Source organism: Coloeus monedula (assembly GCF_965178545.1).
Source record: "Coloeus monedula genome assembly, chromosome: 2".
Classification (NCBI taxonomy): Eukaryota; Metazoa; Chordata; class Aves; order Passeriformes; family Corvidae; genus Coloeus; species Coloeus monedula.
In genome coordinates, this window is record NC_138782.1 from 73,089,552 (window position 1) to 73,113,176 (window position 23,625).

The window sequence follows — 23,625 nt, forward strand, 5'->3', positions numbered from 1 at the left end:
ATTGGGAGGATTTCTAGCAAGACCACTTTGACACATTTATCTATGTGGTCTGGTTGCTCGACAGCAGGTACTGAGTACGTGGGTAGGACTGTGTGCATGGGCAGGGGTGAGGGCTGGTTAGGTTTTGTGTGAGTTTTTGGGTTGGTTTGTTTTAATGGAAAAAAAATCACACACACACCCCCCCCCCCCCCCATCTTCAAAGGGCTCACAGTGAACATCATTCATCATTCAGATGGAAGGAGATGAACGGGACAGGTAAGAGGGGGAAAAAACCCTATACCATATTAACAAGGGAAACAGTCCATAACTTCCATCACCATATTATTCAGGCATTAAGGAATCACAGAAACTAGCTTTAGTACAGACTATTTTATTACTGATTCAACATTTCCCACTATTTGACGGAGGAAAAGATTCTGTTGCAGGAGAAATTCCTGATTTCCTAAATAGCATATAACACTAGCTTATTGTGAAACAAAACCTGATGCAGCAATTTAAATGCCAAACCACTCCAAATTCAATCTTCTTTTAAAGCTCCAATTTAATTAATTCTCTCCCTGGGTATTTCTAGCTTATGAACATGACAATTTAAAGACCAATTCAGATAATTCCATGTACCAATAAAATTAAGTTGCATTTTAATACATTCTTAGACAGTAAGTTACATGTGGTATCTGACACTTAAACAAGACAATGCAATGTCACATGCCACTTGAATCATTCAGTCATTTCTTAGAATTTCTTACTCAACTCAATGACATGGGCAAAAAGTAAGAGCTGTTAAGAAGGCAGTGAAAACAACAAAGTAAAGCTTGTTAAAAAAACAAAGGGAAACTACTTAGGAACAAAAATTTGCTCTAATAAATTATTCTGCATGAATAATGATCAGCTTGTCAAAATTCATACTGTTTGTTCATGAAGCTCACAGCTGGAAACAGGAGGGATATTTCAGGTCAAGAACGAGGCTCTTTGGCAAAAACTACACAAAAGTTTGCACAGCTCCTGCCAACATCATGCTTAGCTTGAGGCAATGCTTTTACTTTCAGGAGCTCTGAAGTGAATCAATTTAGGGGGGAAAAAAAATTTACTAACATACTTACTGAAGGATTCTGGTAGTTCTACAACCAGTTTACTACTCTTAAGAATATTACAGACTTCATATGAGAAATTACAAAAACTTGAAAATAAAAAGATCCAAACCAACAATTTTTAAGTGTGTCTCTTCCATTGGAAAATGCAACTAGGGACAGCTCCTTAGAAGACAGAGGACAAATTCACTCATGTTGCTCATATTCAGGATGGCTACTGTCAAACTGGTCATTCCTGCTCTTCAAAAGCCTTTAACAAACGAGGCATGAAAGTATCAATCTATCTTTCTCCCTTCCCCCTCACTCCCAGAGGAAAAAAAAATCTTCACATAATCTTGCCAAGGGAAACAGATGATGCCATACACTTCAGAATTGGTGAACATAAACAGGAGGTTTCATGACAATCAGAATGAAATATTCTCTATGTGCAACTTGGTAGAAGCTTCAAGAACACTATCCTCTTCATGGCTTTAATACAGCCAGATAAAATAAAAATTATCTTTAAAAAGTGATGGGGATAGGAAAGAACCTTTTTCTTCTTGTGTGAGGAGAAAAGACCCCCACATTTCCACTGCCAAAGATACAACTAGGAATTGTTTTTAAAACTACTCCTCAAGAAAAACAAAGGCTCTTCAGCACATAACTAGGGAATTTCTATTTTTAGTATGTTTTCTGCATTTTGCTAAGAAACTAGAATAAAACTTAAAAGAATTGAGAGTTACCTTATCCTTTTACAAGGTTTCTTTTTTTTTTTTTTAAGGAGTACTCTTCTCCCTCATCTAATTTTTATTCTAGTTTCAAAGCACTAAAACAAAACAGAGGTAGTTGTTCACCACAATGAGGTCACCACACCTCTGATACAAAACCTCTTCAAAGAGGCTGAATATCATGAGCTTTTGCACATCTAAAAGCTTTAAATACTTATCATTCATCAAGCAATCATGAATCATGCGATTAAACTTCTTTTGAATAAAAAGATTTAAGAAAAACAGCGTTTAGATATAATCACTTATCAAGAATTATCTGGATATGCTAAAGTAACAGGCCATTCAAAGTATGTTTAACGATGGAACTTATAGCAGCTTTCAACAAAGGGCTCATCCATCACACAAGATTCTTAGAAAAACAAAGTTCCCATTTGATAAGAGAAAAGCCCTCGGAGGTATGAATAAAGTAGGTTAAAGAAACAAGGAGAGGTCAAATTAGCATAGAGAGACAGCAGTTACCAGAAACATCCAGAAGGAACCCATTTTGAGTCCCTTGCTGTTTGGCAATATTAACTAATCACCTGAGAAAGAGAAGGGGTGAAGAGACAAAATTCCTCATCTTAAAACACAACTCAGGTGACTGCAGCTAAAAGTTATTTATATTTATTGTTATTTATATATAAATATATATATTTATATGTTATTTATATTTATATTATATTTATTGTGTGTCTTAGGTTGGGTTTTTTTAGAGAGAATATATGTGGATGATCCAATACAGTAATTTATTTTTTAATTTCTTATTAAACAAAAATGGGATGGAGCTCCCAAAATTATCAGAAAGCACATTTAGAACACAAAGAAGCACAGATTATGTTAAGAAAATAAATTTTAACTGAGCATCCTCTACAACTGAGTGTTCTGAAGTCCACAGGTATTAAGTGCAACTGATCTCAGTTGGACTTCAGCCTCTGCAAGTTCAAAAATCACTGACTGGCCAAAGGGAAGAAGGTGTAAAACAGGAGAAATTACTTTCTAAGCTTTGTAAGCATCAATTACTGGATGCAGAACACTCTCAGATCAATTTCAAGGGTGAAAGTTTCTTATTAAGCATTAAAGACATACAGCTGGTTTTACACGAGGTAACACATATTAAAAGAAATGATTCACATGTACCAACTTGTATCACATTGGAAGAAGTGACTGATATGCTGAAGGTCAGTGCTGCTATGTGCAGGGACCTCAATGTGCTGATCAACGGGACAACAGCAAACAGAAGGAATTCAGAGGCAGATGTAAAGTCTTGTACCTGGGATGAAAGAACAGGAGCCAGTAAAGACTGCAGGTCAATTGCTTAGAAAGCAGATTTGCAGAAGGGGACATGTGAGACCTCACAGACAAGCTGAATGTGAGCCAGCAGTGTGCCCTTCAGCAATCAAAACTAACTGACTCCAAATTGCATTAGCAGCAGTATTACCAGCAGGCTGAGGGATATGGGCATTCAATTTTCATGAGGCTGTATCTGGAACTGCTCTGAGTTTTCTGCTCCCCGGAGCAAGAGACAGACACAAATACTGGAGTAAGAGCAGGAGAAGGCACCAAGGTAACGGAAGGTTGGAGCACCTAATGATGTAGGAGGGAAGGCTGGCAGATCTGGGGTTTTTCAGCCTTATGAAAAGTTTTGGGAAGCACAAGGAGTGCAGATCTTATTGACATCTACAGTTACCTTGTAGGAACCCAGAGTGCAGAGAATATTTCTCTGCCTGTTTTGAAGGGTTCTACCCCCCTGGACAACACTGGTTTTGACCTTTGTCCTTGGAGACAATTGCCTACCCTCTGGGAAGAATTAGAATCTACACTGGTGTGAACTAGGTGATAGAATATTACGTAAGATTGTCACAGGGTGAAAAATTTAGAGGGTTTGGGTTTGCTAATATAGTAAATAGATAAAAGCAAAAAACTTCAAAATGGAGGATTGTTGTTGTTCTCCAGACTTTCTTCTTCTTCTACTCCTCCATATTCTGCAGTAGAAGTAGTTTGGGATGATTGGACAAAGAATTCTGCAGTTCCTGTCTACGTGACTAGATGATTTCTTATACATTGGTGGAAAAGTAAAAATAAAGTAAGCTTTTAGTGACCATTGGTTAATTTACCTTTAAAAGACTGTGCAAATCTTGATAACGGGGCATTCTCAGCTCTGTGCTATGTCTGGGTCACGTTAAGTGGCTCTATTTCTCTGATAAGACTTAATAAACAACTATCTGAAAGCAGAGAAGAGTCCATTCATCTCCCAAACTCCTGGCAAAGACTCTGAATTTCTCCCTCATCAGGGCAGGTGTAATTACAGCATGGTTAGTGTCATACCTAAAAGGCAGTGAAAATGTAACTACACTGCTCAAAGATGCACAGCTATAACACAAGAGGCAGAAGATGGAATATGGGATCTCTACTCAAACTCAACTGGACAAAGGCCCAAAGCAATCTGATCCAGAGATCATACCCAGCTTATCATTAATAGAGACACCAAAGCTAGGAGAGTTCTCACAAGCAGAGCTATTTCCTCTAAAATCCACTGCCAGTGCGCTTGAAAGGAAAGGTCATGAATCTTCCCTGCAAATTAACAGGAGGATCCATGCAAAGCACAGCATTACAAATTGAGGTCTCTGAATGTTTTTATGCAATGAGTTTCTTTTCTCCATAGCTACCAAACACAAGGAAGAAGATACAACAGAAATAACAAATAACCACATTTTTTGTTAAATTAAACATTCTTTAGTTTACCCCAGAGGTTTGTTCCCAAGTAGCTCAAGTTTATAACAGTAAATAAATATCAACTTTAATAATGAAAATGCTGCCAAAAAATTACAGAATCTATTACATATTTCTGTCAGCATCTCCTGATTCTTGTTGGGAGGGTTCTCATACCACTGAAGACATTACTTTAAAAGACAAAAGCCAAATTCAATTATTCAAAAATCTTTATAATCAGGTTTAGCACCAAGTTACTCTCTTCTCAACCACAGTCATGCCAGTGAGCATACTGACAACGTGACAACTCAGTCACAGCAACTCAAATCCCATTTTAAAAAAGCAGTAAATCACACAGCCAAGGATGTATGCAATACTTTGTGTGCAAAATAAAAGCCACCACTGCTTATTATGGCATGTTCTTGGTTTGCATTCAAAGGTTAGGGTCTGGAAGTTGTATCGAGGCAGGGGTTGGTCTCTTCTCCCAGGTAGGAAGTCACAGGACAAGAGGAAATGGCCTCAAGTTGTACCAGGAGAGGACATTGAGAACTGCATATTAGGAAAAATTTCTTCCCTGGAAGGGTGGTCAGGCATTAGGAACAGGCTGCCCAGGAAAGTAGCAGAATCCCCATGCCTGTAAGTGTTCAAAAAACATGTAGATGTGGCACTTGGGGACACAGTTTAATGGTGGACTTAACAGTGCTGGGTTAATGGTTGGGCTCAATCTTAGAGGTCTTCTCCAACTGTAATGGTTCTGTGATTGCACAATGTGTGTGCTAATGCTTTTGCATATGCTAGCCTCTTCATAAAATTCAGAATTTGAACCATCCGAGTTTAAAACCAACTTTCAACTGCTTAAGACAGGTATAAAGCAATTCTAATTAACTCAAAATTAGAAATAAAAAGGCATTGGGAAATACCAAATCAAGGAAGTCTCTACAAGCAATAGTCCAGGAAACTCAAGGACAGCAATGGGGAAAAAAGAAACATTCCTTTCACTTTATTCTGCTTTTGATAAGCTGTGCACAGTGCAATACCCCTAACCACCAAAAAATGCCAAGAACAAGCCATTTTCTTGTTTGCACAACTGCATTTGCAAGGTACAGAAGACCCATAAGTTTGAAATCACATACTTCTGCATTTTGTATCAATCTATTCAAAGAATTTTTAAATAAATCTATTTTTAATTACTGTAATATTTTAACTATCAAAATTCAATGCTGCAATGACAAATACATACAATATTTACTTTTTTCTCATAATGGATTCATTTCCACTGTGTGCCGCTGTTATTAGAATTTTAAAAAAAAAGCACTGGGGCTATGCTGTGGCAGAAACAAATCTGCAAACAGTAGACTGGGTTTGATTCTGCTTTTGTACTTTCCTAAAAGTGTGTCTGCATTCAGAAACAGAAGTCCCTGAGTGTAAAAGGAAATGCTGTTTCCTTCTTCTGTGTTGAGAATAAAACATCATGTATTTGCAGCAAGTACCTGTGACAGTACATAGCTTTTACACTTCAACTGCTACCAACCTGTGGATGATACCTAGACATTGACTGGAGGAGGGCTCTGAAGACTCCATGCCTACTCTGAATACAAGTCAAACACAACTTACAGTGATCACAGTTTGTCCTTAAAAAATATCAATAGTAGTGTCCTTACATGACAAGTCTGCTATATCCTGATATTTTGACAGTAGTTAAAATAAATGGAAGGAGAATAAATAAAGCCTATTTCTTTAAATTGAGGAAGTTTCAAGCAGAGATTCCACAATAACGACTGTCAACAGGACAGAAGTGCAGTTCTCACTGACAGGCAGAAACATATTGCATGAAACACTTACTTCCAATCAGAGTATTTAATCCAAGTTAACCCAGGGTATTGTTATCACTTTGCCAGAATCCCTGTGGAGTTCTGATCAAACATGTAATGTATTAAACATTATAATAAACAGTGTAAGAAAATCTGAATGAATATATACTGTTATTTGTAAAGACCAGATACAGAATAGGAATTTGGCAGACAAATACAGATTTTTATAGCCTCAAAAAAATCCACTGACTGCCCATAGCAACAACCTACAGAGACAGAAAATACCCCTCAGGACAGAAAGATCCAGGAACCACTTAATTACTCCTTAGTTATCCTGCAAATAAAAGGTGTAGAAAATTAGTTAACAGGTGTTTTATTCTACAGGGGGGAAATTTTAGGTGTATTTGAGGGTTGCTTGTCTAGTTATTTTTGGGCTCTGAATGCTTCCAGATGTGTGGGGGAGGAAGTCTGCTCCCAGACCCAGAAGAAGCCTCCAGTGAGGTCAGTGCTACTGAGCAAGAGCTACGAATGATGACTCCTAACAACTCCTTCACGCTGCTCTCCAAAGGCAAAGGAGTAGGACCACCAGTGACAAGCAACATGACTTTCAATACCAATACCCTAAAGACATAAATCACAAGGCCACACAGTTATGAAGAACTCAAAAAGAATTTTGGACACTAACCTGCCTAAGTCACATCAAATAAGGGAGAATAAGGAAAACTGGTGTAATGTCACAGGGTAGATTGTCTAGACCTAAAAAACACACACCTTCCTCTATGTCCAAATCAGAGGACCTACCCAAAATAACAGTTACTTCAAACCATTTTGGGTTTGGTCATTCAAAACAGCAGTACATACCATATCTTATTGCACATACATCATACCTCTGTACTGCCAGAAACATTAACAAATTTCAGTCTCCAGCTTAAACTTCAGTTGATAAATTATAGCAAAACTCATAAGGATGTCCAAGTTTTGGCTGGGATTATACTACAACAAAGGGGAAGAAAAAATATTTCTCTCCACTGCATATATTTCTATACTGCAAAGTTCAACTGCAATAGTTGGGAATAAAAGACAAAGCTCAGCTGCTGTTCATTTGTGGTTAACCTTTTTTTAATAGTTCACTAATTCTGACAGCTCCATAAACTTACAAAACTAATTTCTTTAAGAGCTAAGATCTCCTGCTCAGCAAGCAATTATCCCAAGATTAGTGTCTGGTAATTCATTTATTCCCTTCAATGAGCAGAAATAATGGGAATTGGGTTTCTGTGACTTTAAGCAGCTCATGCTCAGTTACCACCAGGTGCTCAAAGTCATCCCAATGAATCAGAGCAGGAAAATACATTAATTGGATTAAGTGTTACTTCTACATTTCCCTCTTTCCAGTCAAAAGTGGAGAGCACCTTACCTCATTTAATGTAAGGAATGTAAAAGTAAGTGTAGTAAGAGTACTAAAACTATTAAAATAACAGAAGAGCATTTCCATTTTCCTGCATTTGTCCTCTGGTTTGAGAGCTCAGAAAAGCAGACAGCTGCAAACAAACTGTAGAAACCAGTGCTTCACCTTGGAAATTCGAATCAGTAAAGTATCAAGAGCTGATACGCACAGGAACTCAGAGACCTGACAATTTGCTGCTGAAGATCAACAGCACAGCAAAATCTTGAGATTAATTGTCTACATAACATTCTTAAGGGGAAAAGGGATCCATTTCAGAAAGGAAAGAACTAAAATATTCTTCAAGCCATTTTCTAACAGAGCAGCACTGACCTTTCCAGATACTGCCCATATACAGACAATAACTGTTAGAAAAAGAAGGAAGTGGCTCTTCATTTCCATGCAGATTCCCAGCAGTGCAACTGGTTACCTACACCTGTTTAAGCCAAAACCAGGCAGCATGCTATTCTGAACTCTTTTCATAGCAACTGGTCTATTTCCAGAGAAACTAAAAGCATTACAGAACAAACCAAACAAAACCCCAAAAACCAACCAAGCCAAACAAAATCCCCCCAAAACACTCAAGAGAATATTCAAGTTAAATAAATGATAAAAACAAAATAGAAACATTTTCATATATAATATATATTGAGCATATATATGTGAGTACCAATGTGATCATTAGCAGGGCTTTTTACACCAAGAGATGGGTATACATAATTGTCTAGACTTTCAGACTCAGTTTTTCTATTGTTCTATATAACCTCTAATACCAACATAAAGTAAAAGTAACTACAAATTTCTTGTTAATAGCTAAATACTTTCAAGTTTTAACTGCTGCAAGGTGGTCTTAAGCAGTTTCCTTAGAATAAGAAAACATTACCAGAACAATTCCACTTGTACTTGGATATATCCAGCTAAGTCCTAGTTAGATAATTTACCTATTAGACAGCTTCCTCCTAAAAAACACTCCAAATTTAATTTGCAAGTATTTGGTTATCCTCCTGAGATGTAATTAATGCAAGAACAAAAGTCTCAAATAGCATATTAGCCCAGCCAACATTTAAAAAAAAAAAAAAAAATTGAATGGCAGGTACCAACTGGCATCTCTCAGATACTTTGGCAAAGCATTAGTTCCTGCCGTGACAAATTTCAGAGAAGCAATGCACTGCTTCAGAGAGGAAGCAATTTGCAGTTTCCAACATCCACCAAATGTGGGACTCAGCATGAATTCCCTCTCCCAGAGACAGGACATAACTGGCTGGCATCTATGTATGCCAGCAGCTCTATAACCCTGCCAAGATCAAAACTGGAAACAAAAAGGTTAAAAGGCAGCTGGGGGGGGACACACCAAGCAGCTCTATCTTGCCTCCAAGAACAAGCTTTACAAGTCTACCAATGCTGGTTGGTAAAATACTTCAACTTTTTTGATGTTTACACACTGATTTTTTTTTTTTTTCTTCTTTGTAGCATAACTTTGCTCATCAACAAACCACTAGCCTCAATCATACCTGGAAAAGCTGCCTATAACTACCTCATATTTGGAAACAGCTGAAACAAATCCAGCACCTATAGTTACAGTCTAACTGGTGGGAATTATATCAATGAATTTAAGCGTTCCAAATACAAGATGAATTTACCTTTCAGAATCATTCAAAAGTGTTGGCCATGAAGTCAGCATCAGCCTGTTTTCCATACGCCACGAAGTAAATTCTAGAGCAATTAGAAGCTGAAGCTCATACACAGTCACATGGAAGACTCTTCAGCAAATAGAGCTAAATTACTGACTACATGCAAGATCAGAGCATCAAAGAGTTTCACAGGGCATAGCTTTCTGTATCGATCTCATCAGGCTCTGATAAACCTTCAAAAGAAAGATAACTTTGGCAATAACCCCTCTAAATATCCAACTAACCAGGTTTGTAAATGTGACCTCTAACTAGCACGGACTGGTGTGTATGTCATTGTGGATACTGTTAGTCAGAGCAAAGACCACAAAGATGTATCACATATTCATAAGGGTATGACAGTACTTTCTGGTGTTGTACAGGACTCAACTTCCATGTGAAAGCACCTGAGTGTAGATGCCTGTGTGAGTGAGGAGTCAAAGCTCCCACTAGAGGCAGTGGAGACCTAGTCAGCACAGCTTGGGTTAACTGCAGACTTTCAGCCCACCCTAAAGTTAAAGTCTGCATCTGCCCAGCTGAGTAACTCTCCACAAACCACTAGATGTACTCAACAGACCTCTATCTACTATAATCTGCCAGTTGAATTCCATACCTTGCCAGTTTTCTCCAGGTGTAACACCACTCTCACATATTTTGCATCACTGTCTGAAAATGTCACCCAACATACCAGTGCAGCAAAACAGACATGCAGAACAAAGCTAAAGAAAAAAAAACCCCAATGAAAGCAAAATGCACATTACTGGTACAGTGTGATGTTAAGCATGACTGAATGACTGGCAACAGTGCCATTTAGGAAGGCTGCATCTCACCTCAGTCCATATCACACCTTTCAGAACATAAAAAAACCCTCCAACCATCACATCTGCTTCAGCATTCCCACAGTGACCCAGATAAAAACAGGAAAAAATGTAAGGGAGGGGAACAACTATATATAGTTTACCCATTTATTATTTTAACACATGCCAGATATAACTACTGAGGGTAAAAACGTAACTATAATACTTGAAACTCTTCTTAAATTGGAGACAAGCATATGAACAGACTGGCTCTAAAAGCCTATGATACTGTCTTCCCTCACAAAACATTTGTGATATCCTTGTCTCACACTAAACTGAAATTCATTACTTACAGAATTTCACAGAAGCTATGCCCTTCTAAGCTAAACCAGTCACACATGGGAAAATGCCTTACGATTATGAAATTACTTCATAAAAATGGAGAGGTAGCTAAAGACAAAAAGTAACTGCTAAAGCAAACAATGCCAACAGCAAAGCATAGCTGTAACCAGAAGCAGCTTGGAACACAAGCACTTATATGAACAAACAAATCTGTGGATGCAGCATTTTCACTGGAGTGTGGCTTAACAAGATGTCCCACTTTTAAAAGAAGCAGATACCTTTGATCTCTTCTTCACCAGCCCTAACAATAAGTGGAGGCTCCTTTTTCCTTCCTCTGCATTTACACTAGTCCTGAACTCCATTCATTTCAACTATCTTTGTGTAAACACTGCTAAGCCATTCTTTAACCACCTCAGTCTATGACTCAATTGATGTCTGTTTTACACAAAGCTACACTCAACACTTCACTAAAAGGTTGGCCACTACAGGCACTTATTCAAGAGAAAAGGACTATATTCATTATATAATTCCACACTTGGTGGCAAGATCACCTTAAAATTAATTCACCACTCCCAAGCTATGAGTTTTGCACAAAAGATAGGTGGAGTACTGGCAATAAGGATATAGGGAGCCTGAGAGAAAAAGTTAATTCATAGCCCTTGTGATTTTTCTGTCATGAAATTTAAAGTTCATAAAAAGCAGAGCTTATAAACTGAAAGGCAAATCATATCCTGGGGTGCATCAGGAACAGCATCACCAGCCAGCCAAGAGAAGTGATTTTCCCACTTTGCTCTGCACTGGGGCAGCCTCACCCCAAGTTCTGAGTGCAGCTTTGAGTGATACAATATAAGAAGGGTATAAAGTGTTAGAGAGCACCCAAAGGAGGGGCACAAAGATGGTGGAGAGTCTAGAGGGGAAGCCATACGAGGAGGGACTGAGGTCACTTTGTTCATCCTGAAGGAGACTGAGGGGAGACCTCATGGCAGTCTACAACTTCCTCATGAGGGGAAGAGGAAAGGCAGACACTGATCTCTTCTGTGGTGACCAGTGACAGGAGCCAAGGGAATGGCCTGAAGTTGTCAGGGGAGGATTAGGTTGAATATTAGGAAAAGGTTCTTCACCCACAGGGTGGCTGGGCACTGGCACAGGCTCCCCATGGAAGTGGTCACAGCACTAGCCTGACAGAGTTCAAGAAGCGTTTGGATAATGCTCTCAGGTACATGGTGTGATTCTTGGGGTCACCTTGTCCACCTTACTGTTACCCACTTCTAAGTATGACCATTCCTAGTTATCTTTTAGAGTCCACTGAGCCTCCTCTACTTCAGATTTTAGTTTAACACACAAATGAAAGGTAGTAAGCAAGTTTTAAGCCATCGGGACCAAGTTGTGGTATCTTAATCACAGAAATTACTCTCTTCCAAAAAAACAAATAGTGTGTTGAAGAGGAATTCCAGAACAGTTCATGGAGCACTCTATAGAGCACTGCAAAAGATCAAGAAAAGCAGAGCCCTAACCCTCTTTTTTAAAGCAATGTCTTGATAAAAATAATGATCATCTTTTCTTTTTAAGAATATTGTTCATATTAGCCCCATCTTCTGCACAGTAAACACTGTTTCCAGAGAATTTACACTGCTTATAAACAGGAAGCTATGAGAAATGCTAAGATTTATCACCTTCAGAAAACAACATAATTTCAATATGAAAATTTGCTACAAGTTTTAAGTTTCTATGTTTTCCATCCTGATCCTTAATTTGAAACCTAGAGGAATGCTGTCACATTAAGAACCCACATCCTTTTTGTTTGAAACTCCAGAACAACCACTTAGGTCCAGATGGAGGCGGTTTTAAAGACATGATAAAATTTTTTACCTGGCTTTGAAGTTTACTGTTTATAGCACTTCTCTTACCTACTCTGATCAGGAAAATATGCACCTGGAATATTGGTAAGTGGGATACCACATAAAACAGAAAAGAAATCTCAATTACTCAGACAGTATCCCAAAAAACAAGCAGCAGAGTAGTTTGTAGGATGTCTTTCTCTACCTGTATTTTCCCAATACAATTATCCTTAATAAATACAGTTAAATTATCTACAAAATATTTAAAAATATTTTTACTAACTGCTGAAATACAATATTTTCAGCCAAAAAAGTTAATGCAGTATATAATTCTTGGCACAACCTCAGTGCAGAGACTGAACCTGTATCACATAACATACATTAAGTTAAATGCCTTAAACCACATATACAAAAGATCAATACTGCTGCATGAGGTAGTGTAAATTGCATGCAACATAGTATTTTCCTTGCCTAATATCAGAAAAAGTAAAAAAAAGTCAGAACACCAGAGCTGGGTCACGCTGACTAAACTTCTGACTGCATACAAAGACTAACATTGTCCATACCAATTCTGTGCAGTTCTACTCCAGCCTTTCCAGTAATTTACCCAATTCTGTCCCAGTTTCCCCTCCCTACACCTTCAAGGGTCAATGATTTCACTGCATGAAACTAAGTATTCATTAAACTGCTGCACTATGAACAAAATACCTTGATGCATACAGAGGTGTAAAAAGCTGATAATGCTTCATGCTCCAATTTATAAAAAAATGGGGTTACTCTGATAGGATTAGAAAATACATCCCAGGCTTGCACATTTAACTTCCAGAAAACTTCCTAGTGTTGATTTAATTTTCTAGATCACTGCCAGTAGCCAGCTGTGGCAGAAATTATAAATTGAGAGTTCCAATTTCTTTCAAGTCTGGAATGCAATGATGGGTTTTGAAGAGCCTAAGCTACATAAATATTTCAAAGGTAGGAAATTACTTGAAGTTATAAAAGAACAAAGGGCAACTTCAAATTCCCTTTTGTGTGCCAAGATCATTAAGGCTTTCTTTAAAGTACACACCTTCAGTTTTGTCACACACACAACAACTTAATCCAGTAAACTCAAGTAGCCACAGGCAGTATTTCCACAGACAAAATGAAGAAGAATCCAAAAGTCATCATGAAAATAGTACATTCAAGATTTGAAAAAAATATTACCTAGCAATACTAAATGAACTTTTTGATAAGGCCGTTACTCTGAACCATGACAGATACCAGCATCATGTCCAAATATGCACCACAGTTCAGGCCCTCAGTTTCAATCTCACGTGCTTTGAGGTTAACAGCATCTTTAGGTAAAGCAGCACTACCACACCTTACTTCCTCTCAAAAACAAGCAGCATTGTATAGAAGCAGATGTCATCAGCCAGTTCCAACCACTTTGGAACTACTACAGTACTACAATACACACCAAACTGGAGCACACTGACAACAAACAGGCTCAGTCTGACCTGTGGAACCCACTGAGATTGGAACAATCCCAGCATGTTCAGTTACAACACAGGATCAAGTTACTATCCTAGAAAGGGGCTGTGTACCCCAAGCACACACAGTGCTTCCAACTCTTTGGACAAGAGCTACGAGCCTCCTTGGACAAACCAAATCTTGTTTTTACACTAATATTCTTGTTGTCCAAGTGTTCACTCTGTATGTGGCTTAGCTGCTATCCAGACTCTAACCTAGAGCAGCCTAAGCAGCTCCTTAAGAGACACATGGCTAGTACATGCCTGGGTACAGAAAACAAACAAGGCAAAGTCACAGAAGTCAGTCCAAGGACAGCAGGCAAGTTTAGAGTGCTGATACCAGAGACAGCACAGAAAAGTCTCCAAAGATTCAGCCCATCTCAACACTCACTCAAGATCACTTGGAAATGAACACTAACCTTCTCTTGAATTCTTTGATTCTTAAGCTTTCAATGCAATATAGAAAGTGCTAAAACCAGGACATCTTGAATTAGAACAATCTCTTTTGATGTTGTAAAGTAAAGCAGGGGTTTTGGGGTTTTTCTTTCTGCAGAACAGAAACTTCCCTATCTGGTACACAAGAACACTGTTCCTGGTCTCATATAATGAACTTGCCACTATGAAAGTTATGCTTTGGTCCAAGAGAAAGGATTGTTCATTCATTCTAGACTGCAAAACCTTAAAAGATCACAGTTTATTTACAACATTATATCTTAGTGTTTTATCCTTGCTCAGTTACAGCACTGATAAAATACAGCTAAAATTATGTGATGGTACCAATATATATCAGCATATATCTTTATTGTAAAGTAGAAGACTTCTTTATTTACCCAATGCATTTTCTATTTGTAATATTTTTACTGAAGCATCTTGAAAAATGGCTAAATCCAGATCAGGAGCCAGAAGACAATCTTTACTGCAAGTTTTACAAATAATTTCCAAGAGGACAACAGCTAGACACTAAGAGAAATTAATAGTTAGTATGTTTTAAATTAGTTATTATTCCCCCAATATATGTTCTTAAAAATGCAAAAGAAAAAAATCCTGTTGTGGTACTTGGAAGTTATACATGAAGTACAGCTCTACTGGACAAAGCACACTGCAGAAGATAAACAGCCAAAGATTTCACTACTTCTGCTTACTCAGCAAAAACACAGCAAGAAAATAGCTTTACAACTTCCAGTCTAAGTACAAGTCCCTACCACCTAAGTGAGACCATGTTCCATGGGATTACAGACCTGCTGCTGATAACAAAGAGGCTGGGCTCAACATCCCAGTAATCCCTTCCTGTGTGTGGGAACAAACAAGCACTGATCATTTTTAAATTGGTCCCATCCGCACTAAAGGGCTGGTATTAACTTAGCTATTAGAACCAGTCATTCCTATCCAGTTCCCATGAAAATTAAAGGCAAGATCTAAAAACAGAGCTGCTGTTATTGTAATGAATTAGATTTCTGGAACTAAAACAGCGCAAGATCACAAGGGAATGTTTTCTCATAGAATTATCCTTTCTGTACATATTTGCTGAAGCTTGAATATGTGCCACATTTACAGTGGTCTGAGGCTGCATGGTTTGTTCACAAAATGAAAGAATAAAAAAAAGTCTTTGGAAGATATAAGAAAGAACCTATATCATTCCTTCACACAATGACTACGCTAAAATCAAGCAGTTATATTACGAGTGCTACATTAGCTTGGATGCAAGTAATCAGTGCCACTCCTTCCCTGGAGTTCACAGAGCAAAAGCAATTTCAAACTGGGTAATTACTTGCTGAGCATTATAGATCAATGTTTATTGAAAATCCTTACTTGCCTTAGCAATACACAGCAATGTAAGTCAGAATTTTCTGACTATTTCTCTCACTTCAAAGCGTGATCTTTGATGTGTAGAACTCTATTAAAACAGTGTGGCAGGCAGCAGGCACTCAGATGCCTGCGGAGGTGTGTGCTGGTGCAGTATTTGTGTTACCAGGTGAGGGAAATGTGGGAGGGGGTCAGCACAATGCACGACACTGGAGGCGACAAAGGATTGACTTCACCTTCTCTGAGACCTTCAGGCATCAAAAGCCTGACACACCAAAGATGCCAAAGGTGGAGCAGGCAGCCTGATTACTACTGTGAATCCAGCAAAGGGCAGCAAATATAAAGGAACTGGAGCATCTGACACACAATAACAGGCTGAGAGAGGTGGTGTTGGTTAGGTTCAAGCAGGAAAGGCTGGGGGGGCAATCTTCACATGCACAAATACTCAATGAAAGGATGTGAAAAGACACTGAGCCAAACTCTTCTCAGTGATACTCTGATGAGAAGCAAGAGGCAATGGACACAAATTCAAATAGGGAAAATTCCATTTAAAGGTAAGAAAAATCTTCTTTGCTCAGAGTAGTCAAACATTGGCACTCCAGAGGCTCTGGAGTGTCCATCCTTGCAGACAGTCAAAACTCAACTGGGCAAGGTCCTCAGAAGCCCACTCTAGTAGATATTGCTCCAAGTAAAGGCTACATTAACCAGTTTGTTATTATCCCTAATTAACTCTGGCTAAAAGAGTAAACAGACATATTATGCTATAATAGTTTAAGAACAGTCTACTACATTGCTTCATACAAGACTAGTAACTCAATAATGGAAAGAGAGATCAGTAACACTTCAAGATGGCCTTTAATAATGCTCCTTTCTGGAGGCTAAGGAAATCATGATAAAAGAGACTGAACATTATCAGGAAACTGGAAGTATCTGGAGGCAAGCAGACTGTTGAAAAATGAAATCATGTTTATGGATAGGCAAACACTAAGCATATGTACACCTTGCTAAGTCTAAGAAAGGTTTATTAATAAACATACACATTTTGCTAACTTCCCCTTTAGACAGCAGTTATTTAGAGCAACTCAAAAATGAGGAGGGGATCTGAGAAACCTCAAAGAATGGTAGCCAAAAAATGGATGAGTAAGATGACATTGAACAGACTACAGGGACCAATTAAACAAAAAGTTGAAGAACAAGGAGTAATGCACACTGGAAAACTTCAAAGTCAACTAAGCTTCACTGACTGCAGGTACTAATAATAAGCAGCAACAAAAATATTATGTTATGTAAATAATGAAAAATAGCACAATATCAGAGTGCATCATTCATTCCAGAAAACACCAAAGCCTCATTTTGTAACATGACACAGTACCTTTCTTCTCTACATTACAGAGAGTTAGAGCAACAGAGACCTTGGCAAAGAAATAACATTAGGAGTATGAAAGGTATTTCACATGCAACAAAATTATCATGAATAAAGTACAGTAAAACTTAGTATTTCAATGGATTTGTATGGAGGAGATTTCAGAGGATATGGTTTTGTCTGGCACGCAGCACACCAGAGCTCACAACTTGAGGCATGTGAATTTAATGCAGAGTGGTGACAATTGCCAATCATCTTTATAGGGATGTTTCATCCCTATGAAATTCAAGTACTGCCTCCAAAGAAACCCACAAAAATTAACTGGTAACTAACTAGCTTTCAGACACATTAAGAAAATTATTCTCCCTAACAAAGCTGATTTTTTCAGGTTAACCTACAGTTGGAACAGGAAGAATCTAACCAATGTGAAATCCAACATAAGAAAAAACACAAAGACAACCCAAATAATCACTCTGCAAACTAGTTATCAACACTACAAGACAAACGCTCCAGAGCTGGATGCATGAAGACATGTGCATGCGTGTATGCATAAACAGTAGTGGTATTAATCATTCTGCTCTAAACAAAGACAGCATACCACAGAAATTGCCTTCAACTTTCCAGTTTGACCCAGTCATATCATGATATCAACTACTACAGAATCTTCATTTGCATACGTATTTATAACCACAAAGCCAGGTCAAAGGGGTACAAAAATGACTTGCAGCTGAATAAAATGAATCATTGCTTACACATCAGGTTAGAACTCACTGCTGGTTCCCGCTCTGATTTCAATAGCCACACAAACATGAGAAGGAAAGCAGACTACAGCAGCAGTGATAATAATGTAGTGCACTATATAAGCAGTTCCATTGTTTCCTTGTGTAGCCATTTTTTTGTTCAAAACTGAAGTCCAGCTTTGTATGGAACTACATCTTCCATTGCAATGCAATCCTCGCTGACTGAGGTGTTATACAGTATAATTCCTTGTATCTCACACAAATTATACTTGTGTACTCCAGTAACTTCTGTGTTCCAAATTTGACTTGCTACTTCTTACAAAGAAAAGTCAGTTGCTCTCTCATAAGCCATGTGACACAGTTCCAGCTTGCCAAGGTTCCCAATTTACTGGATACAGCAGCCCACAGACTTAGAAACACAAGTGTGGTTCTGAAGGACAGTTGCACAACAAGGACTTGAATTATATCAAAACTGCTGATGGTCTTTATCCCTGAAGGAAAACTTGGGAAGATATCAAAAGACTCAAAAGAGTAAAGGAAAATGTCAAACTGTCCTGTGAAATTAAAAAGCCAGCCCTGCTCAGAAAAATTTAGATACTATACAAGGCAGCAGTTCATGTGTTCTCAGACCTTGTAGATCTTTGTAGTCATTCAACATTATCTTCTCAGTATCTGAATTACAGCCTGAATATGAAAGTAAAATCGGAATTCCCCTCCCTGCCCTATCAGACCCTCAGCAATCCAGGTCCAAGAGTCCCAATGCTGCCAACAGTGCTCAGCCAGTCAATCAATCATCCTGATATCCAGATATGTCACCAAAGGCTGCACCTTAGAGAGCCAAACCCAGGGAGAGGCATACAAGCACACAGATAACCAGTGAGGCGGTGTCTTCTAGGAACACTGGCTAACAAAGCAAACACGTGGATGCAGAACTCTAACAGCAGTACACACTCCCTGTGCAGGTGATACTTGTACACACAGGTGTACTTGATACTTGTACATGAGAGAGTAATCCAGTGGAGTTACAGAGTCAGCATTGCAAATCAAAGAACAAGGAGCAATTAAAGTAGTGGAACTAGTAATTTTATCTTTTTTTTTTTAATGAAAGCTACCATTTTTACCTCTGTTTCCACTAGTATCACAGTATTCATTTTCTTTTTGAAAACAAGCATGGATATATATGCATATAAAAACCTATATAGTAGAGGCACCTATCAAGGGAGCACACCATGGGATTAGATAGGGCTCACACACAAATCTCTGAGATAACAACAGGACTGGCTCAGTGCTCCTTTCAACAACAACTCCAATAGGGAAAGGAACCAAGTGCTCTTCCTGCCAGACTCTGAACTGGTCTGAGGATCAAATCCTTTCCCTTCAATGGTGATCAGACTACAATTGCATTTGAACACTGGAGGCCAGCTAGGTCTGCCCTATTTCCAAGGACCACGAGCCTCCTGTATTTCATTGCCATTGTTTTTTTCCACCCAACTTGTTCCTCAAACACAATGAACTATAAACAATGAACAGAGTGTTTCCTGAGACTTCAGGCACACCTTTCTAGAAGTTTTATACTTACACTACGGAGTTTTCCTCTTCTGCAGTTGTGCATCCATTAGTTTTTGAACAAAAAATGGCTACACAAGGAAACAATGGAATTACTTATATAGTGCACTACATAAGCAAAGAAATTCAATTTTTGCTAATATAAATACCAAAATACTGTGTACTAGTTATGTTCAAATTTTTTTCATAAAAAGGTGTCCCTTGAAGGCATTTTTGAACCCTCTATGACCCACAAGTTTTGCAATTAATACTCCTAAATCCTACAACAATGTTAATTATAGTCCTTTATCTTACTTATCAAGTCCTGATGCTGCATGCTAGAAACAGCCTTGCTACCTCGCCTGTACTTTTGCTCCCTTCCACTCCTCATCTGCAAGGTAGAGTCACTTCTTCACTACATCTTCCTCCATTCTGCCTCCTCCCTTTTTGCCTCTCACATTGATAAATACCCACCCATCTACTAACAAAAATAGCATAGACTATGATACTTAGGGCCCTCCCATTTTGCCTTGCATTGACTTTTAAGATATTACAAGATGTTATTAAGAGATACCAAAATCAGCATGTATTATAACCTACTTAATTCCTCTTTTTGGGAAGAACACCAGGCAAGAGACAACTATTGACTGGTCCCAAAAGAGCAGGCACACAAAATCTTCCAGCAACATATATGCTTTTGCCAACAGCTAAGGAATCCCGTAGTAAAAAAAAAAAAAACCAACAAACTAAAGAACCACAAACAGACCTGAATTCTTTGGTACTGTGGATCAACTGCAAAATTCCACAGACACCTGGGGTCCTTAAAGAAATTACCCAGAATGCTCATGCCTCTCAAAAAAATCAGCATTTCAGATATTAAAGAAATCTTTTTTTCCAAAAGGATTAGACTATTAAACTTTGCTTTCCAAAGCAAAGCCACATAGCAAGAAAACTTTCGTTACAAATTCCAGTTTTCCAATTCATTAAACTTAACTCAGTTACCACTGCCAGGTTTGAGTTGCAATCAGTCCAAACACAAGAGACTCAGCAGATTAAGTATTTGAATCAATACCATGAGAATGATCAGGTTAGTTTTTTCTAACACTAAAATCATAGTGACTTTTCCCTTCAGTCATTCTGTTTCTTCCTACAGCAATGCCAGCTAATCCATCAGTGCTCAATAAGAGCTATTTTAAGTGCAATTTGCCATTCCTGATCATAGCTCCCCTTTATGGCAACATAAGTACTGTACAATTTGTTTAGTTCAGCTCACATTTGGTCTTATCTCCACAAGTTTCTGGGCAAATGAGGCTCAACATTAAGAAGCAAAAAGTTGTGCTTGAGACCTGTTACTTAGCCCTTACAGTACCCCAAACTCATCAAGGCACTTTCAGGTATTAAAAGGAAAGGTACATTTTTATCTGCTGTGCTTTTGTTTACAGGCGACTTTCTGTATTTGCAGTCCTCCTTCATATGCACATAAGTAATCTAGTCAAGGCAGCTATCTTGCAGTATTTCCCCTAATTTGAACCCATTTGGATTTTAAAAAAAGCAAAATTAGTGCTTTCTGCATTACCCAAACCAGAGTACATCTGATAAAGCAAAACAAAGTGAAACAAAGTGAAGCTGTAGCTTTTTTTTTTCCCCCCTCAAATGACTTAAAAAGCAATACGGGAGGTGCTGGCTGCATCCAGCACTCAGAACCCTTCCTGCTCTTCTAAGCAGGATGCAAAACAACTGGGCTCTATAGCCAGGTTCCATTTTTTCCCCCCCTCCCCATTCTTTCCTGCAGTTAGGCAAATTTTCAAAAACATGGGTGGAGCACACCTACAATCTCACCTCACTCAAACACCAGTGGTGCAACTACCCTTCTGGAAGGTAGGAGATAATTTCAGTTTTTCTCTTGTTGATTATTTTGACTACTGCACTAGTACCTAAAGACTTTTCTTTTTAAGTACAAGACAATAATTTTTAAGAGATTATTACTACAGAACCACATCCTCAGAAAAAGCAATTACACCTCTGTACAATGAAGAGGCAGAGCCACCCACTTGCTTCTGCATTTCTGACTGGCCAGGTGCTCCCAGGTCAGTATGCAGATGTTCACAGCACCTTCTCTGAATCTCATTCTTCTCCTGTGCAGGCTAATGAGCCTAGGCACCCACTTCTGGTGCATTTCCCTTCTGAGAAACAGGCACTGCCCAACCTGATGCGCAGATGCAGCTTCCCATCTTCCTAGTTCAAGAACACTGGGGAATACACCTTGTATATTACTGCAAACTGTTCAAATGCCAGAGAGAACATCACTTAATGCTCCACCACAGCTTTTCAGCTTTCCTACTTCAGTCCAAACACCTGCCCTGGTTTTCTACTTCAGACAAAAATAGTTATTAGGCTGCAGGAGGAAAATTAACTTCTTTGTCTTAGCATCTCAACTTTAGGTGCTCTTACGCAAGTATTAAGGAAGCCATGAATTTCAAAAGGTCTGTAACGCCCACTGGGTACTGAAAAAGTTTTCTAGAAGGCTTACACCTCTGCAAGGCTACATAGCTGGAACACGCTTTTTTGAGAAAGGAAAAAAGACATTAAAAGACAGTGTTTATTTTTCAATATTTCATTTTAAAGGATAGCTTCGTGTTAAATTATTATGTAAGTCAACTTTATTATTTACTATAATAAATTATAATTTTAATTTACTATAATAAATTATAATTCTGTTAACTTTGTTATTATTCCAAGAGCCAAAAACTGCATTTCCTCAACTTACAAAGTCAGAGAACAAGACACTTTCCACAGAAAACATACATAAAATAAAACAGAATGTATGCTTACCTTTTAACTACTTGAATCTTATGTGTCTAAAGTGCTTTAGATCAGTGACGTGTGAGAGTACTGTCAATGTCTTTAAAGTGTAGCAAATATCATTAACCTCACTGGTGAGTTTTGTGACACTGGTTGCAGCAGTAAATCTGCACATCAAAATGCAATATATCAAGCCCATTCTTCATATATTTTAAGTGTCACTATACCCCCTTTAGGCTAACGGGGGGAGGGGAAATGAAGGTTTCTGCGACCAGAAGTGTGCATTATAACCCATAATGCAGGACGGCAGATGCCTGAAGATCCATCTGTGGAAGAAGCGAGAGCACACCTGCTCCTCTCCCCATACCCCAGGAGGTCGCTGCCCCGGGGGCCAGGGAGGCGAGGGGAGCTCCCCTTGCCATCGGGTGGTATTCCCGAGCGCCCCAGCACAGCCCCAAATGCAGCGGAGGGGCAGGCTCTGACCCGGCCCTCCAGAGGGGTCTCGCTCCTGCGGCCCCCCGAGGCTCGGGGGCTGACGGAGAGGCACCGCCGGCAGCGAGAGGCCCCAGCCGGGACACCTTCTGCGCCCGGGCTACTTCCCCGGCCGCCCCTCACCTGTTTTGAAGACCAGCTGCTTGTCCTCGCTGCTGCCGAAGAGCCGGAGCATGGAAACGAAGAGGACCCCGCACGAGTTCTGAATGCCGAAGACGGCGCCGTTGCACCACATGGCGGCCAGCATCACCACCCAGCCCCAGCCGCCCTCGGGGGGCTCCGGCGCGGCAGCGCTCCCGGGGCAGCCCGCGCTCCCGGGGGCCTCCGCCGCCGCCCGGGGCTGGGCCCCGCTCTCGCCGCTCCCGGGACACCACTCGCCGCCGTTCGCCCGCCGCGGCTCCTCGACCGCCGGCGGGCCGGGCAGGGGGGTAGTGGCGGCGGGGTCTCCCCCCGCGTCCTGCGGCTCCAGCTGCTCGCTCACCGGCGCCATCCTCGGAGCGGGCGCGAGACCCTCCAGGCGCGCCGCTCCCGCCTTCCTCCTCGCCACCTCTCGTCCCCTACCCCCTTCAGCCCCTGGCTGCGGGGGCTACGGGCATCCTGCGGCGCCCTGCCCTCTGTCCACCCGCCGGCGTGCGGGACCCAACAAGGCCAGCACACACCCACCTCGTCCCGCCGCACCACCGCCGCTTTATTTTAAAAGGGGGGCTCCCTCGGGGGCGTCAGCGGCACGAGCGCTTCCCTCCGCGCCGATTGGCCGCGGGAGGGGAGGCGGGAGGGGCGGGAAGGGAGGGGGGGCCAAGGAAAGGCTGGCGAAGCCACGCTCCTCTTCGGCCCCCCCACCCCGCCCGCCGCTCCGGCTCTCCGGCGGAGGGGGTGGAGCGGGGCGGGACGGCGCCGTGTCAGCGGCAGCAACGGCACCGAGCGCACCGTGCC

At 40.1% G+C, this 23,625-nt stretch overlaps 1 protein-coding gene across 1 annotated transcript in view; it reads right to left on the reverse strand.

Moving 5' to 3' along the window:
- SLC16A10 (solute carrier family 16 member 10) overlaps positions 1-23,327 on the reverse strand; it is a 69,826-nt gene extending 46,499 nt beyond the window's left edge. The window contains exon 1 of the mRNA XM_082302925.1: positions 22,816-23,327. Within this exon, the coding sequence (XP_082159051.1) occupies positions 22,816-23,182 (367 nt within the window). The 5' untranslated portion in view covers positions 23,183-23,327. The remainder of the gene's footprint in view (positions 1-22,815) is intronic.
- Between the last annotated feature and the right edge of the window lie 298 nt (positions 23,328-23,625).